The 19,056-nt window shown below is 41.8% G+C and overlaps 1 protein-coding gene across 1 annotated transcript in view; it reads left to right on the forward strand.

The window, feature by feature from the left end:
- The first annotated feature begins 467 nt into the window (after positions 1–467).
- Positions 468–19,056, forward strand: part of LOC137503250 (zinc finger protein 248-like) — a 72,357-nt gene continuing 53,768 nt past the window's right edge. Inside the window, exon 1 of the mRNA XM_068230791.1 lies at positions 468–585. Within this exon, the coding sequence (XP_068086892.1) occupies positions 468–585 (118 nt within the window). The remainder of the gene's footprint in view (positions 586–19,056) is intronic.

A 19,056-nucleotide genomic window follows, 5' to 3' on the forward strand; every position in this document is an offset into this window, starting at 1 on the left:
GGCATTTGAGAAGAAAGCAATGGATGTGGAGAAAGCACGTAAGGACAGAGAAGAGGAGGTGGAGAGAGCATTAAAGAAGAGAGAGGAGGAAACGGAAAGAGCTTGTAAGGACGGAGAGAAGTTTGTTGAGAAGAGAGAGCTGGCATGCGGGATGAGAGAGAAACTTCCTCTCCAGAGAGACAGAGAAAGTGGTGGAACAAGGAGGAAGGTCCACGGTGGCGGGAACTGCTCGTCCAGTACGAACCAGGTCAAGAAATCCTTCAGCAAATTCTACATTGGGCCTCTGATCAGGGATATATCAATTCGGTGAATTTCCTTCTTGCAAGAAATCCCTGTGTGGACTGGATGAGCACCGATTTGAACCATGTTGCAGATAGAGGACAGCTGCATGTTGTGGATGCTCTGGTAGGAAAGGAGAAAATCGAGGTCGAGTGGACTATCTCTCCTTTGGAAGGAGTGACATTGATATGAACATTGGTACCCACAGAGAAGGAGTGCCTGCACTGACCTTGACAGCCATAGAGGGCCAAGTGGAGGTGGTCATGTACCTGGTGCAGGAGGGAGGTATTACTGGGGAGTTGCTGGGTACTACTCTTGTACAAGTTGCTCAGTGGGGTCACCTCGATATAGTGATGAACCTCACCACACTAGACCCCACTAGTCTCAATGCTAAGGCTAATAGTTGCACATCTCTGTCCCTTGCCAAACGGAGGGGGGAAGCCACCATGAGGTGGTACGCTTCCTAGAGCAGTGCTCACTGAGCAAGTAAGTTACTTGGACACACAAGAGTAATGTAGTGTATCTCCCTCTATCGACACTATGATCCTTACCTGCGCCGTGGAGGTGAGGAGGAGCCCTTCCTCCTCTCAGGAGGTTCAGTGCTACAACAGTGAGGGATCTTACCGGTAACAAAGAACTCTGTGTTGTGTCGTTGCCTAGAAGCGAATGGTATTCTGTGCTAAGGTTTGTACCAACGCAAATAAATTGTTCCAAGGTAATAAAACTGTTAAATGTGAGTTAGTGTTGGCCCCAGAACCATCTTCCTTGTGATTAAATTAGCAGCTCTCTGCAGACCATATGCCGCTCTCTAATTGGGAGTTGAGTAGAGCAATATACTTGCACAGTATCGTCCAATTAAGTGGTTGAAGCCGCTCTACAGGCTGTTGACAGTGTGGATAGTCAGCACCATAGATCATCCAGGTAAGTGACCTCGAGAAACGTTTCCGTTGAAGACACCGGCAATGAAATATGTAGCATGATCTCAGATAGGTAGGTGGCCTTCAGATGTGGCACAGATGGGAAACTTGAAATATTGTACGTAAATTTCCCATCACACAGGTGACAAGCACTTCAGTCATCTTATAATTTTCATGTTTTCCCTCCTCACCACTACATTTATGCTTTCAGTAGTTCCTGGATTGAGCCCTGCAGAAGTATTTGAATTCCCTTTTAAACAAGGGTGAAGGTGAGAGTCGATGCAAGTGGCTGTGTCAGCGGAAAATAAGGCAGACTAATGATTCACTTATCCCAGTGCTTGAAATGCGATTTTACCAGAGTATGAAATCAGGCTTGAAATTAGAAACTACATTCTGAGTTTAATTGTATGGTATTTATCAAAAAAATAATTAATGATCTCAATTAACTTATGACGATAAATACCGTATATCTTTTGCAGTAAATATTCGGTTTGAAAAGCCGTTGGTTCAGTAAACTCGCGTCCTCACCCTGAAGTAGTGCAGCTAATTTCAGGTGCACCCCAGTGAAGATGCATATACCTTTTTAACCACGTACCTGGAATCGAACCCTAGCTGAATGTTATGATGCCGTGGTTTCATTGAAATGGCAGAATGGGTTTGAACATAACACAGGTTGAAAGGAGGGAGCTGACGGCTGTCATACTGAGCCATGTACAGGGGGAGAACGCCCAATGACATAAGAGGCCTGTCGCTACAAAGCAACTATTGATCCCATAAGAAACTTCAGTAGGTCACTAGTTGCACTATGCGATATTATGCAATTCAATCTAAACATTTAAACTCTTACTTCCAACAAATCATTTGCGAATCTTCCCACAAGAAGTGCCTCATATGATTCCTTGATGCATTTAGGAATAACCGTGGTATTGGAACAGGAGGGAGCAACCTTCAGTCAGTCGCCACTGATCTGCATTTAGGGCAGTCACCAGGTGGCAGGTTCACTATTTGATGTGGACAGGTCTTACGGTGACAATGAGATAGCGAGGGAAGTCACTCTGGCCTTAGTTTGCCTGGTGTGGAATTTGGTAACCACAGAAATCAATATTCAAGTTTGCTGAGGTGGGGTTTGATCCCATTTTCTCCCGACAGTTATGCGGTCGTTAGCTCTGTGGAAACATTTTCGTTATGCTGTAACTAAGCTGTGACGGGAAAAGTGGGAGAAAAGTGATTGGGCTCAATTAGTTACCCGAGCAGAAATTAATTTCTGAATGTAATCAGTAAAGTTACAATCATCGCAGAACGCGAGTCTTCAGAGAATCACTGACTTATTTCCAGTGGGTATGCCAGGGGGAAATACATTATTCTGTTTTGTACCTTTTACTATAAGGACATTAACTGGCTATCATTGTTGCGTTAGACTAAACAGACATTCAAAATGATAGCTCCCGAAAAAAATTAGATTGTCACTTTCGAGTTTTCAGGGTAACTTATTCAAATATGAGAGTGGAAATGCCTTAACCCGTTCACTGTCACGTGTTTATTCCGGCTCAGTTCTCCACGACGTGGGGGCGGTATGAGGCGACTTTAAGGGAGACCAAGGACAGTCAACTTGGGAGTGTCGTTTGGTGACAACGGTTCCGCTAGCTGAGTCTGGTATTAGGCTCCTCCACGGTTTGAGATGCTCGAGTCCTAGGGAGTCCTCCCTCTATTTTGCCGATACCTTCACTTCTCCTCCAATTGTACTTGCTCTTAGAACAATAATCACCACCACTGTCTCACGATTACCTAAATATAAACAAGCTGTGAGTAAATGAACGGGTGCTGGGGCCAAAGTTACCAAGATCTCGATGCGATGTATATCGTTTACTACAATGTATCGATTACAATTTTATTTGCAGAAGTAAATTACGAGTACAAGTTACTAAGAAAGTAGTCGTTACAAGTAATTCAATTACTTGCCAACTCTATAAGTAAGATATTCGTGCTCATGACACAAGCTCGTATTACTACGTGTTAACGGTACTGATGTCGGACCAGAGTACAGCTTACTGTATTGTTACATCCTGATTGTTACAGAACACTTCATAGGCAAGTAATACCTGTTAGCGCTTGTCCCGCAATGGAACAGGGTCTGCTGTCTCTTGTAAGCCAATCTTCACTTGGTTCTACAAGAGCATCATTTGAAACAAGATGAACATCCCTCATGTCTTCTTGAAGGTGATCAAGCCAGTGTTTCTAGGACCGACCACGTGGCCTGTTTTCAGATGGTGTGATGTGAAGTGCCCTCTGTACCCTTTACATGGCCATATCATGTAGGTTATAAAGATAATAGCAGAAACACTCTCGAAAGTGCACAGCTTTCCGAAGGACAGCGCCACTACCACTATCTAGCGGCTCGCAGTTTAAAAACGTACAGCTGTCGACTGCTCCTTGTGGCTGCTATGACGTAATACCTGAACCAGAGGTCTCGAAATTTTATTGTATTGTATTGATTTTAAGTTTTAATTTTTAAACGAATTATCGAATAGCTTTTCAAGTACAAAATATTTGATCTGCGGTTATAACATTTAATTCGTCACGAAATACCCTAAGGCGTGAAAAGTAACATCAATTTTAGGGCTACACCTAGACCAAAACTACTGGATCTTTCATGTGATAGCCTACCGTCCACTTTTTCACATGTGTCATATACATTCAAAAGTATATTTTCCTACGGTACACATGCTATTTTCCACAAATTGAAGTTAAGTCATGACAAATTTATGTAACAATTTGCATATAACTACTGGATAGGCAACCATATGTACTGAAAACTATGCACATACCATAATTATATATATATATACTATATTATGTACATATCAGTGCACTTGAACATGAAATTACATATGTGTTACTTTCCGTAATTTGGCACTTTCCTTTTTCTGCTGAGATAAAGAAATGGAGTATGGCATTTAGTGCCGGGAGTGTCCAAGGACAAGTTCGGCTCGCCAGGTGCAGGTCTTTTGATTTGACTCCCGTAGGCGACCTGCGCATCGTGATGAGGATGAAATGGTGATGGAGACGACACATACAACCACCTCCCGTGTCAGAGAAATTAACGAATGATGGTTAAAATTCCCGACGCTGCCGTGAATCGAACCCAGGGCCCCTATGACCAAAGGCCAGCACGCTAACCATTTAGCCATGGAGCCGGACTCTGCTGATATGTGTATAAACCTTTTTTTTTATTTACAAAAGCTGTATTGTGTACTGCAAAGTATTTATATGCCAGCAAGTAATAACAACTCTCACACATACCTTCTACACTAACATATTTATTCATTAAGGTCTTCGCTAACTTGTTCTTGACATCCTGAGTGATTTCACATATGAATTAATTTAGATTATTCTGAAAAACACGCTACATTTTAGAACACAACATGTGAGAACAATCATTTGGGAAAAGCATGTTACTTGATTCATATTTCTTCACTAGTAAGAGGAAGTTTTCTGGGTTATTGGAATTAAGGTCAAGGGACATCAAAACATTTTCACACTCATTGTGTGGCAGTCTTGTGATTGCCCAAACAATAACTTAATTGTCTGCATTTGCCTGTGTAGTTTGCACATTACAGTCGATGATCTCAATTTTTCATTACAATTAGGTCTCTTATCACTAATATTTAATCTTTCATTCACAGAGTAACTCATTTTCAAATAATTGTATTTGTTTAGGAATACTGCAGCATCAGCCTGTGATGGGGATAGTAAGTTATTTCTCTAACAGTTCTTAATGCACTGTGAATATTAGATGCACCTGGAGCTGTATTATTGCTCTCTTTACTTCTGACAATGGCAAATGAATTTTCCAGACAATCTTGTGTCAGTCTTCTAGTGAAGAGAAATTGAAAATCCATTGCTCCATCAATTCTGACCACAAAATCTTAAGAGCAGTGATATTATCTACCCAACATTGAATACACATTGGTTGAGTTTACTATTAGCACCTCTGTTTAACACAATGATCTGCCTCAGATATTTTCAATTTCTACCATTATGTTCTAAATGATTAGAATTACTGCAAAGGTGTTGTCTATACTGCTTAGGGCCTGTGATACTACATTTTGAGGAATTCAAGATGTCAAATAGTATGTCACATATATCAATTAAATCAGCTCTAATAGCTCAGAGGGTGGTAGTAAATGAAATAGAACATGCACCTTTATGCCACAAGCAACAGAATGACTCACAGTCCGAACAGCTAAACACACTCTCATTGCTGAAAGGAGGGAAGTGAAATACATTGTTTTATTAATTTTGGGGCTAGTCTGGGAACAATGGTTGAATATTTATTATAAAATTCTTCAGTATGAGACTACCTACAAATTTTACCTCCTACATTTAAATCATACTTCTTTATATTGTATTTGAGTTATGTAATAAAGTGAGGGGCATCATAGAAAATGTAAATTTTTTCATCATTTATTTCTGTTACGGGGAGACCGTGGTGGACAAAGAAAGTGCGGGCATGAATGGGTCTATCTATGATAATCAAAAGAATAATTACAAATTTAAAATTAGAGGTATATTAATTTTTTGGCTGTTTTTATGCTATGTTTTAACAAAACATGTCGCTCAGCAACAGAACAAGATTTCAGGTACAGAACTAGCTCGTTAGCTTGGATACAAGATAGGAGAAATCAGAAAATAGACCAAAAATGCTAATTAACAATACGAGCTTAAAGTTCCCAATTTTACAAATGTTACTTGAGCACTATTGCTCCATCCACTCAGTGGTCAAGGAGACAGGTCTCACAGTTTCATTTACAGAGTACTCACAATGTACAATCTTCCGAGAGCACCTTTTGCTCTACAACGTTACCGCCTTCCAAAAGGCACCATTCAATATTTGCACTAACACCTCTACTAGAATATAAAGAGCATCTATGCTCTATGAATTTATCTAGGAGGCTGCGCTCCGAACCTTATATCCTTACTGCCTTCTCAAGGCAACCTTTTACATTTACAACCAGTGTATCTATGCTCATTAAAATTAACACTTTCCAGGCCTCTCGAGGCACAACCTACATTTTACAATTCAAACCGTATTCATTGTATTAAACACTCAACAGTCTAACATCTTAACATAAGTAATCAATTTTACAGAAGTAGAGAATACTCATTCTACCGGAACTTGGTTAAAGTTACTGGCCTAAAAAAAATGATGCGGAGGCGGACACTTGCACTCCTTGAAATTTGCACTCAAAACATCAAAACCCTATTTGGGCTAAGCCTATACTACTGAGATGACCAGATGGAGAAAATGTAAGTTACGAAAGCTACAGACAGAAAACGGTTACAAAGTCATAGTCATCTCTAAGTCAAGTTGACAGGGAACTCAAGAGGTGTCACACTCTCTAGTCCTGAATTTTAACTAAGTGCTTTTCGGCTTGTTTAAAATTTACATTTGAAGTAGAAATTTACATTTTAGAACACTGGAAATTTAATGTTACATTATTAAAGATAGGAAACCCTCCCCTCGAGTTAGCTTTCAGAGGCTATCACATAGTTATAAAAGGGCTGCCATTACATTAGTCTGCTGGAATACTCGATGAAGGGCGAGACGCCCACGCCTCCTCTATTAACACACACTCAGTACACTGGACGATCAATAAGGCAAGGTAGCTCGAAAAGTTACCAGATTTTATATCCGACAGAAAGGTTCTAGAGAGTTCTGGGGTAAGGCCCAAGACACCTCCAAATTTTATTAGATAATAAAAAAGGTACAAGACGGATCCTATTGGCTAAAAAGAAAATATAAAAAAAAAATATTGGTCGACATTTGAAATTACTGGACAGAGATAGATGTGTTGCAAACTGTAATACACCAAAAACAAAGCATAATCAACTCAGTTTAGGAAACCTCAAAATAAAAAAAAATACTTTAAGATTTGAATAGTTCCTCTTCACACTAGAGGCCAAAACATAAGTTTTTGGGTAGAGACATCTGTAGATAAAAGTCCACACTTCTTGCGCTAGTAGTTGCGACATTCATATATCAGATGGCATTCTGCAAGGCGCTTCATTAAAATGAACGGGGCGGGTGAACCTTGCAGTATAGACCTTCCCTCCCTTAAAGTCTCTCCTCACAGTTACAGTTTGACATTTTACTTGTTAGAAGAAAATATACCAAGTTGTATTTTACAGACAGAAATTTTCTTGAAAAAGTTCATTTTTAAGAAATTACGTTAAAAACAAGTCTTGAAGTCTTCTTTCAACCGTACTGGTACAAGATATACAGTTCAAGTTTTGACGGCAAGAACAGCCGCTGTAGCCTGTTGCCTGGTGGGGTCGCACGGATCCCCAAGTACTCTCAGATACATCTCTCCCGCTACCTTGAGAGGGGTAGCCATGGTGATGGTCGCCACAGACCAAATATAGTGATAATGCTCCAAGATGGGTAGGCACCACAGCCCTCGCCGGAAAGGATGGTGTTCCAGTACGCCGTTATGCAGGAGACTGGGCCAGAGCAGAGTGGGCCCTTACCCCACGCCGGCATCCATCGCCAGATGTTGAGACACGGCCGCAGATGAAAGAGAGGGCACTGAAACTGTCATTTGTTTGGCGACAGAAATTGTTTTTGTGGGGAGCGAGAGTTGTGTATTTTTCTAAGTTGCAGTTTCAGATCAGGCGGGCTGCATGAGTGACTAGCAGGCTTGGGCTTAGTGGCGGTCAACGGGATAAAATAAACCTAACTAGAGGGGAAGGTTGTACAGGATTAACTATATGCACAAGATACTGCCGTTAGGTGGATATGTGAGGGGTAGAAGGCCTCCCCATATACCTTACAAGCTGACATTTAAAAAACATTACAGAACTGACGCCGAATAAATATAACTGATTTCTTACTGCCGTGACTTAGTGGCCCATACTGCAAAACAAAAGATTATGCCGGTTTAATCTACGAAAGTGGGCTCTAAATATCCTCTCAGTGGCTGGGTTGCTGACCAAAAGAATAACAGGAGTTAAGAAGTCCAAAAAATATATGGACCATGACATCTCGGGGCAAGTTTTCCTGCAGGTACGAAATTCTTAACCATAACTTGATCTCCAACCTTTAAATTGGTGGGCCCACGTCCACGATCATATCTCTCTCTAACCGTTTCATGAGAAGCCTTCAGATTACTTTCAGCCTTCTTCCATAGGTCTCTGATATTATCAGGACATATTGTCTCTGGTAATCTGTCATTGAGTGACGAAAGATTAGACAGCGGCGTGTTGGGAATAAATTTAAACATGAGAGAGGCGGGAGTGAACTTGTGGGACTGATGAACAGCCGAATTTAAAGTAAAACATAACCAATGCAGAGAAGTATCCCACTTGGAATGATCTCCATGAAGAAAAGCGGTCAACGCAGATCGAAGATTACGATTGATCCCCTCAGCCAGAGATGGTTGAGGATTATAAGCGGAATTTGTTACATGGGATATAGACAGATTGAAACAGTATTTCCGGAATAGGTTAGATGTGAAAGCCTTTGCATTATCAGAAACTATATTTTGACAGGGACCAAAAGAACGGTAGTCAGCTTAGTGGGGAACAGTCATGAAAATCTAGTGAAGCCGTCTACACATTACAATAATAAATTTATTCCCGTGCCCATTTGATCCCTAATGGGGTCTCATGATAATATTTGAAGATCATTGGCACAAGAACTGTCATCTTCTGATCATGCCTCGAAGGGCAACACAAAACCCCGTTACTCAAAACATAAGGGACAACACGTTCCCCAGAAGAAATGGTTTCCATTATCGGAGCCAGCACGGGATCTTCTGGTTGATAATCCTCAGTGTCACGAAACAGAGTAGGGGCATCCGTCAGAATAGCATTAATACTAGGAGGTGTGGGCATAGAAAGAGAAGAACTAACTTCCTGTTCACTGGTCTCAATATCACTAGAAAACATGTGACTTAGTCCATCAGCAACTGCATTTTCTGATCCCCTAATGTGTCGTACATCACATAGGAAAGCTGAGAACTTGAGAGCCCGACGGGCGTTATGAGGCCACCTTAAGGCTGCTTGTGTCTTTCTAATTCAAATTTGACATGTTCCAGATAAAGGCGTAACTTTTCCAGGGCAAACAAGACTGCCAAAGCCTCTAATTCATAGCTAGAATACTTTACTTCTCGAGCCGATAAGGTCCTAGACGCATAGGAGGTATGCCGCCTTCCGAGTTCCGTCTCCTGAAAAAGGACAGCAGCCACAGCAGATGAACAGGCATCACTTTGGACAGTGAATTTCTTAGAGAAATCGGGCATGGCTTGTACAGGGACGTTACAAAGAGCTAATTTAAGGTCTTCAAAAGCTGCTGGCTGCGACGGCCCCATTCAAATTTTACACCTTTCTTGCGAAGTAAGTTCAAGGGCGCCGCCCTAATAGCAAAGTTAGGAATACATTTCCTGAAAAAATCACTATGCCTATGAATCTAGCGATTCCCTTTATGTCCTTCGGAGGCTTGAAGTCTGTGTTCTGGAATGGTCAATATAAACACCATCGGGCGACACAGTATGTATGCCCTAAGAACAACATAGAAGGATTAGCAAAGGCTACCTTAGATAATTTAACAGTCAACCCAGGCTTCCGAAGGCGATTGAGGACTTCCGTCAGCTGATCTAAGTGCTCTTCGGAGGTCACTGAAAACATGACGACATCATCGAGGTAATGTTTCAGATATTCGAATTTGATATCGGAGAAGACCCTCTCCAGCTGTCTAGTAAGGACAGCTGCACACGTGTGGATCCCGAAGGGGCGCGGTAGTATTGATACAGATTCCAATCCGTGGCGAAAGCCGCCAGGTGTTTGGATTCTTCTGCCAGAGGTATTTTATTATATACGTGGTTAAGATCTAATATGGTAAAGAACTTAGCCTTGCGAAACCATGAAAAACAAGAATGAACATTCATAAGGGGTACAGATTGTAACAAAACCGATATATAAGACCCTCAGGCCTCCTCTTCCATCCAACCAGGAAGTGAAATATACATATATTACATTGTATTACTTACAATAAGTAGATCTCATACAAATTTAATTAATAAAAATACAAGGATGGTGATATTACATTAAGATGAAATAAATTAAGATTAAATTAAGATGAAATAAATCAGATATAATGAAAGGATAAATTCTTCAAACTAATATTCTACATGTAAAAGAAAGAGGCAGTACATAAAACTTGATTTTAAAAACAAATCGGATAAGACATCGGACATCCATAACAAGAGAATGGTTGTAAGTAGCAGCATCAAGTTTACAGATGATCCTTACTAGTGCATAAAATGTCTCCAAAGTGCTTCCTTGAAAGTGCGAATAGCGCTTAACCCTCTGATACTTTCGGGAAGGAGGTTCCACTCACGGCAGGCAATTACTGTGGATGATTTATCGTAGATGGCAGTTCTATGGGTAGGTAAAGCAAGGATGGAATTATTAGCAGATCTGGTGTTAAGACTATGAAAAGAGGATAGGTATTTGAAATATGAAGTAAGGTAAAATGGCTTTGAAGAATTAAGGATTTTATGGAGATGGCATAGGGTATGCACAGTGCGACGGATTTCTAGTCGGGGCCAAGATAGGTGGTTATATGAAGGAGTTACGTGGTCATAGTACCGTAGGTTACAGACGTATCTCACACATGCATTTTGACCACGTTGTAATGTGCTCAATAACATGTTCCGAGTGTCTCTATAAATCGCGTCACAATAGTCGAAATGAGCATGTGCAATGCAGAGAATGTTTTCTGGGTGATGTTTGTAATATGCGTTTTCCATGACATGTCATCATCGAAAGTAACACCTAGGACTTTTACTGATGACATGAATGGTATGTTAGTATTACCCAACCTTATAGATGGAATCTCTGGTGGATTGACCTTCGCGAGTATTTTCGGGTCTCCAAGGATGCGCGCTTGTGTTTTTGCTGGGTTTAACCTAAGACCACATCCCAAAGACCAAGAAGATAACGATGTTAAATCCTGATTGATTTTGTCTACGGCCAAAAATATTAGATTTGGAGATGTATGGAGGTACATTTGTAAACCATCAGCATAAATATGGTATTTGCAGTGTGTTAGGATTTGGGAGACGTCATTAATGTAAATAGAAAAAGGAAGGGGTCCAAACACCGACCCTTGGGGCACACCACACTGCACAGACCGCCAAATTGATTTGTTTATTCTATCTGTAACACACTGCCGACGGCCTTATAAGTAGGAATGCAACCAAAGGAGGGCGCTGTCCGAGTAATAGAGGAAATACAATTTCGAGAGCAAAATGTCAATTTCAACAGAGTCAAAAGCTTCGTTCAAGTCTAGGAGTATTAAAACTGTCACTTCCTTGTTGTCCATAGCTTCTCGGATGTCTTCTGTGACCTTCAGTAGTGCCGTTGTAGTGCTGTGTGCTTGACGAAAACCAGATTGTAGTGGGTCAAATAAGTTGTATGTCGTCATGTAGTCTGTTATTTGTCTATGAGCGATGAACTCCAGCGCTTTGGATAAAGCAGAAGGTATGCAGATGGCTCTGTAGTTAGATGGTTCAGAAGGGGATGCTACTTTTTTAGAGGACGTATAATGCCCACTTTCCATATTTCGGGAAATGTGCTCTCTACAAGGGAAGAGTTAAATTTGTTAATTAGTGCAGGAAATATCGCATCCAGAATAATTTTTATCATCTCTATTCCTATACTGTCCTTTCCTTTTGCCGCTGATGTTATCCGATTTATAGCAAACCTGACTTTTGAGTTGGTTGTTGGACGGAAGTAGAAGTTTTCTCTATCTGTTCGCGTCTTTGCATAATTCCCGCCTAGAACTATCTGTTTCAGGGCTGCATTTAATGTGTAGTTAGATGAAAAATAATCGTTCAGTTTTTCCATGGGTATATTCTTTTCGTCGTCGTCTCGTCCTTTGGTAATTCCAAAGCTCTTTATGGATTTCCACAATACAGCTGTTGAAGCATTTCTTTGAATTAAACTGTGAGCGTGTCGTAGTTTAGCGTTTCTAATCTGTTGGGTCGTAGCGTTTCTTACTCTCTTATAGTTCAGTAGATTGTCAACAGTGCAATGTTTCTTAACTCGTCTATAAGCAGCATCGCGTTCAGCCACTAGTGCTCTAATCTCATCTGAGAGCCAGGGAGCTGGCTTTCGCTTAACTCGAGCCTTTTTTTCAGGGGCATGTCTATCGTACAGTTCAGTCATATGTTGATTGAAGAGAGTCACTTTTTCATTTAAGTCTTTAAACTTAAATATGTCATGCCATGGCACTGCAACTGTGTCTTGTAAAGGTTTATTCTTATCAATTCTTCGTAGATCTCTATATGAAATTATTTTCGGTTTGAACTTGGGACTTTTAATAGAATAGGCCATAAATATAGCATCATGTCGCGATATGCCTGGGGCACTAATTTGACCGCGATGAAGAACTAATTCAGGTTGGTTAGTGGTAATGAGATCAATTAAAGTGTGTGATGTGTCTGTGTGATGTGTAGCGTTGAGAGGGAGAAACTTTAAATCGCAAGCTTTAAAAGAAGTTAATAGGTGGGTTGTCTGAGGAGAGTTAGGTTCAAGAAGATGTATGTTGAAGTCGCCCGTTATAATTATATTTGAGTAATCAGGGACTTAATCTTGTATTTGAGTCTCTAGATCGCATAAAAATCCCGCTTTCGGTGGTTTATATATACTACACCCAGAAGACATTTTACTTCACTCACAGTTATTTCCAACATGAACTCAGGTTTTCATTCGTACGGACCTGGAGACCTACAGATTATTTTAAGGCGTGAGCCGGTCATAACATACAGTATGCGGCAGTACCCCCGGAGGGATTACTTAATCTGTCGGATCTGAGAAATGTATAACCCGCCAGCTGCAGTCTTTCTATTGCGTGGTGTGGTTTTAACCAAGATTCAGTGATTAATATTGCGTGGAAACTGGGAGGCTTTTATTTCATCCATTCGCGCCTCCGCAAGGAAGCTTTGAGCGTTCATATTGCAAATATTTAAAGCATTACTGTACGCAGAGAGCTGGTGGTTCATGATGTCCCTTGTCGACTGGGAATGGCAAGAAAGATCAGATGACAATAGGTGTGTGTTGCCTGTACAGCTGGTTCCAGCGACAGTGGGAGAGGGTGGAGTAAATGAAAGGTTCTGAGGAATGTTTGCAAGGAAGAGGGGAGCCTGTTCGTTTGTCTCAAGTTCATCAGGGGGACTGTAACTTACGTTGTTTTAAGTTACGTTGGAGATGATTATGACAATAATGGGAATGGGAATAACAATTTACAGCGATCAATACGATAATGGCAATGTGTCAATAATGCAAGTGGAAATAAACACGACAAAAATAAGGCACTGAACCAAGTCTGCTGCTACTAACACCAATCTACCACTACGGCAAGCAAAAGTAAACTATATTACTAATTACGTTCTAATAGAGAGTTAAATTAAAAATTACGATATACTATAAGGATAACTCTAAAATTAAAATACAATAGAAAGTTACAAAATGTTGTGACCATTTCTCCCGCATATCACTTTAGTTTATTTAACTGTTCCATAGTGCACACTTTATACTTATTTGATCCTATTTTTATATTAATAAGTCCATCAATGATCCGTACCTGGCACAGAATAACGCGAAAAACAAACAGACAGTTCTTGAATTAAAATAGAACACAGTGTTTTAGGCAAGTAGAAATAATAAGTTAGGTGTATGGCCTCCAGTAACTTAGAAGTAGTCGTAGAAAATCAGTTTGAAAGATGAGCATGAAGTGACACTAATTTCTACAGCGATAGCCAGTCCAAAACATAAATGGGGAAGGCGGTGACGGTGTGAGACACCTCCGCTGTTCCGCTAGCTGAGCCTTGTGTGAGGCTCTTCCACGAATCCGCTAGCTCGGTCTTGTGTGAGGATCCTCCACGATTCCGCTATCTGAGTCTTGTGTGAGGCTCTTCCACTGTTCCGCTATCTGAGTCTTGTGTGAGGTTCCTCCACGATTCCGCTAGCTCAGTCTTGTGTGAGGCTCCTCACAGGTTCCGCTAGCTGGCTCTTGTATGAGGCTCCTCCCAGGTTCCGCTAGCTCAGTCTTTTGTGAGGATCCTCCACGGTTCCGCTAGTTGAGTCTTGTGTGAGGCTCCTCCACTGTTCCGCTAGCTGAGTCTTGTGTGAGGCTCCTTCACTGTTCAGCTAGCTGAGTCTTGTGTGAGGCTCCTCCACTGTTCCGCTAGCTGAGTCTTGTGTGAGGCTCCTCCACTGTTCCGCTAGCTGAGTCTTGTGTGAGCCCCTCCATGGTTCCGCTAGCTCAGTCTTGTGTACGGCTCCTCCACGGTTCCGCTAGCTGAGTCTTGTGTGAGTCTCTTCCACGGTTTTTTGAGGTGCTTGAGTCCTATGGAGTCCATTCTTTCTTTTGCCGATACCTTTAAATGTCATATCTACTCCATTTTCCCTCTGCTTAGTGTTAATAGAGGATGGTTGTCCAGTTGTACTTCCTCTTAAAACAATAATCACCACCACCGTCTGAACAATGTAGTACAAGCTGCGAGTGCTGGGACTCCAAAGTTACCAAGCTCTTGTTGCGATGTATCTCGATTACTACAATGTAACGATTACAATTTTAATTTCAGAAGTGAATCACGAGTAAAAATTACAAATAAAGTAATTTTTACATGTAATTCAATAACTTGCCAATTTTGGAAGCGAGTGTTCGTGCTCCTTACAAAGTATGGATTGTGACCAGGACGGTACAGCGCGCAGGTAAAACAAAAGAGAAAATAGAATGCAATGAAGACATGTCCACAGAAAATGAGGGATTCACTGTGCGTCAGAAGAGACCAGGACTTTACCAAGAGATATCGGACAGGGAGAGGGGAAACATTGTCTTACCCAGCTCGTGATTCCACGGTCGCCACTCTGACCTAACACCCCTTCTCTGGCTACAATACGAAGCTCATCATTTTAAATGTAGTATACAAACAACCAGACTGAACAGAATCACCCTGAGCGCGGTCGTAAGAAAGGACTTAAAGGGGTGCTTAACTCTATGTAACCACCAAGTTATCTGATTAGTGATGCGACATGTTGAACTGATAGGGGACAGCTGTAGAAAAGATCGTCCGTCTCTGAATCACATAATCCTAAGTAGGAGAAAGAAGAGGTAACCTCTCCTTGACTCTACGCTTGGTGACCACGAAACTCGTAGCTGAGTCTAACACACTATCTAGTTATTTTTGTGTGCCTCCTAACTTTGGTATTCACTGTCCGATCTTCCTTAGTCAACTCCTAATCTTTTCCGACTATGACGCTATTAGTTTTGTGCCTTCCCTTCCTTTTATCGATAGCTTCATTGTCCTCTGATTGGTGTTAAGAGAGGAAGGTTGTCATCAGTTCTGTAACAATCTGTTCACGGTCTCCTGGTCCTCTGCCATGAGCATAAGTATCTCTTCCTATCGTTCAATTACTTGACTGATACTGACAATCTTGTGCTCTCAGCCCACACACTGCCTGTGACTGATCAACGAAATATCTTCCGTCCATCTCCCTTGCTCATGGATTGGTGTTCGCTAGAGGATCTCTTTCCAAATGCCCAATACAAAGGGCACTAGGAAAGTTTTGCAATGTGAGTGAACGCTTTAGACTTTTTCAAAATAATTTCCACCCCACTCAATTTACTTCTACATACGTCGAAACCAGTCACTGAACCAACTCTGCCACTTTTATTCGATTACATTTTCACACTCTTGATCCCATGCTGCCAGAAGCTCCTCGTCGGATGCAAAACGCCGCCCTTTCAGCTTCATCTTCACTTCTGGGAAGAGTGCGAAGTCACAAGGGCAAGATCAGGACTCTATGGAGGGCGATCAAGCACAGTCAACCCTGATCTGGCAAGAAAATCCACTGTTGCATTAGCACGATGTCCCTCTTGCTGCAACATTCTCCTCACAGCCTCAATATTTTCCTCAGTCACTGATTCAGGCGGTCGTCCAGAATGAAGATCGTTTTCAACCCCAAAATTTCCCCTCTGGAACTCCTTATACCAGCGGAAAATTGTATGTGCTGGAGCATTGCCGTGATGCAAGAGCCAAGTGTTGAGCCGTGACCTTGGACGGAGCTTCTTCAGAGCCTGGGTGACCTGAGGCAGACAAGTCTCACTGTACCACTTCGCAGTTACTGCCCTTTGTGTTTCTAGCACAACCCGAATCAGGATGACCCCTTTAGTGAAGAATACAGCAATCATCCTTTTCTTCACTGACCTTGACTTTTGTTCAGTCACAGGAGTATCCTCATCTTCAAACAGGCACACCTTGTTCTGGGATTTTGTTGGGACATCGTAATAATGGAGTCAAGTTTCGTCACCTGTAACAATGCTATTGGCGTTACGCGAAGTCTCATTTTCAAACTGTTTTAGCATTTTTCAGTACCATTTCACTCGATGTGCCCTTTGCTCTGAAAGTGAATGGGGCATCCTAGGGGAACAAACCTTTCTAACGTGGAGATGGTCGTGTATATTGCATTTAACAGGAGAGATACAAAAAGGAATTAACAAACGAAATTTTTGAATTTTCATATAACTAGTAAAAGGCCCTTTATTCCTATAATACGGATTGCAGATCCCATCCCTGAAGGTAAGAAAAATCAAATTTTGTTTTCTGGATGCGTACAGTTTTCCAAGTGAACTGAATTTTCTTAGAAAATATAAATGAAATATTCATACCTGTCCTTTAGTTTTGATTTTAATTTGAGTTTCCGTTACAATGTCGTTTTTCAATCAAACTATAACATTTAGAAATCATATAATTATGAAGTGATCCTAAACAACGGACATATTATAGTTTTAACAAAAAAATCAGCAAACATATTCATTCCGTCTTATAGGACATTACATTTTTTAATACGGTTCATGTTCTCTCATCGAGAACTGACCTTGTAACCATTGTAATGAACATATTGTAGTCCCTGACCGTAGGTCAAGAATATGAAACAAGAACTGCAAGTAGCTTCTCTTTAAGGGGATCAGAATTCTTCTTCATGCAGAGCTTCCTGCTCAGTAATTGGACAGTTGTTGACATTGTCATGGTAGACTTAGTATACCGTATACTGAGAGAACGAATGGAGAATAACGTAAAATAATTGAAGTATTATAAGAAAATTAAGTTTCACACTTGACAACTGTTTTGACAACACCAAGTATGTCGTACTTTTCATAAGAATGCAAGTGTATTTTGCACAATTACACCTTCTGACAGGGCACACTTACATTCAGTGAATTCATCTATATCAGGAAGTGTATTTTCAGCTTCAGCAGTGGACTTCAACTTCGAAGACTGTGTCAATCAGCGGTAAAGGACTAACAGATCCTTGTACTTTTGCTTGGAAATCGGAAGTGCAGTGATGAAAAAATATTCGGCTGTAGTTTATTCGATACAAACAGGTTTGTGTCATCATTCAGTGTGTATTCTGATTTCAGTCGAACTGAAGGATTCATATGATGAAGAGAAATTTCATTTTTGATCTCTTGTTCTCCTTAAACCTTGGCTAGCTTCAGTTTCATTTGTAGAGTTCCACACTTGTGATATGTTTAAAAGATATTCCCTAGAATATAGAGTGCGACCGACACGGAGTACATAGTGTTCAAATGAACGAACCTCAGCCACACATCGCATCACCAGGTGACTTTAATATAGAAAACATTTCTCAGCTGACAATGTAGGGTCCCCATACTGCGAAAACCATAAAAGTGTGGGATTTCCTCAATTGTGCCGAGAGTTGAGGGGCTAACGTGTTATGTTGTGAGAACTGGAGAGCTCTATCAAACTAACAAAGCAAATTTCGAAAATCACTTTGAGCCTAAAACCACTTGGTCATTACTCGTTTTCTATCTTATTCAAATCCTAGCTGAAATATTCTTTCTGTAATGCGTTCCTTGGTTCAGCACTCTCAGGGATCTTTGACTTTTTGAAAAATGGATCACGTCCAACGCAGGTTTTTCTATACCGGAACATCGATCCTGTACTACGCACTAACCAAGGGGTGGAGGATGGCTGTCCAGGTGGACAGCGCCACCGCTGATGACCTGGTCAACTTGCCGCCCGGTTTCCAGTTTCAGAACCCCACCACGCTACCCGCGGTCAGTCGCGGCGCTCGCGGGGCCCGTGGGGCGCCATCCGGACGGACAACCTAGTGACGACGTCTGGGAATTGCCTGCCGCCCAGCACGCCGTACATCAGCCATCACCAGTTGTGTCATGGACTTGTGGAGTGATTCTGTGTATTGTTTTGTTCATTGCAGCCTATGCAGCCTTGATCTTATTCTTTTGTTAATGGTATTCTCATGCATAATTTGTTTGTACTAGGTCTTCGGACCGCCCTCCTGTATTCTTTCGTATTAATAAAGCAGTTGAAGGTTCCAGCTTGACGCCACAATCGACGTGCCGACTAAGCGAGTTTGGGGAGTACCCTCTGGTCGGACGCCCGATTGTAGGTCTCCAGCGGAGCCTCTCGCCACCGTCGCCCGGACGCGCGCGGCTGCGCCGAATGCTGCCCGGCGGTGGGAAGGTGACGCCCCATCGCCCCGAACCGACAGCCGACTGACGTCCCTCCCGGGGAGAGCCTCCTTATATAGAATTGAGGCTCGCGTGTACTGAGGACAGCACTTCCCGAGAGGGAGCGTCAGCAGGATTATCGGCCGACGCGATGGGCCGCCACGAGAGGCGAACGCCTCCCTGTGCTGCTTTATTGAGAACTTGTACATACAAATCAAGAAGAAATACATTAGAATGCAGGGCAGGTCCGCGGCCCGACTGCAAAGTGTATCGGGCCACGGAACTGTCCGTATACAC

The sequence above is a fragment of the Anabrus simplex genome, chromosome X (assembly GCF_040414725.1).
Source record: "Anabrus simplex isolate iqAnaSimp1 chromosome X, ASM4041472v1, whole genome shotgun sequence".
In the NCBI taxonomy this organism is placed as follows: domain Eukaryota; kingdom Metazoa; phylum Arthropoda; class Insecta; order Orthoptera; family Tettigoniidae; genus Anabrus; species Anabrus simplex.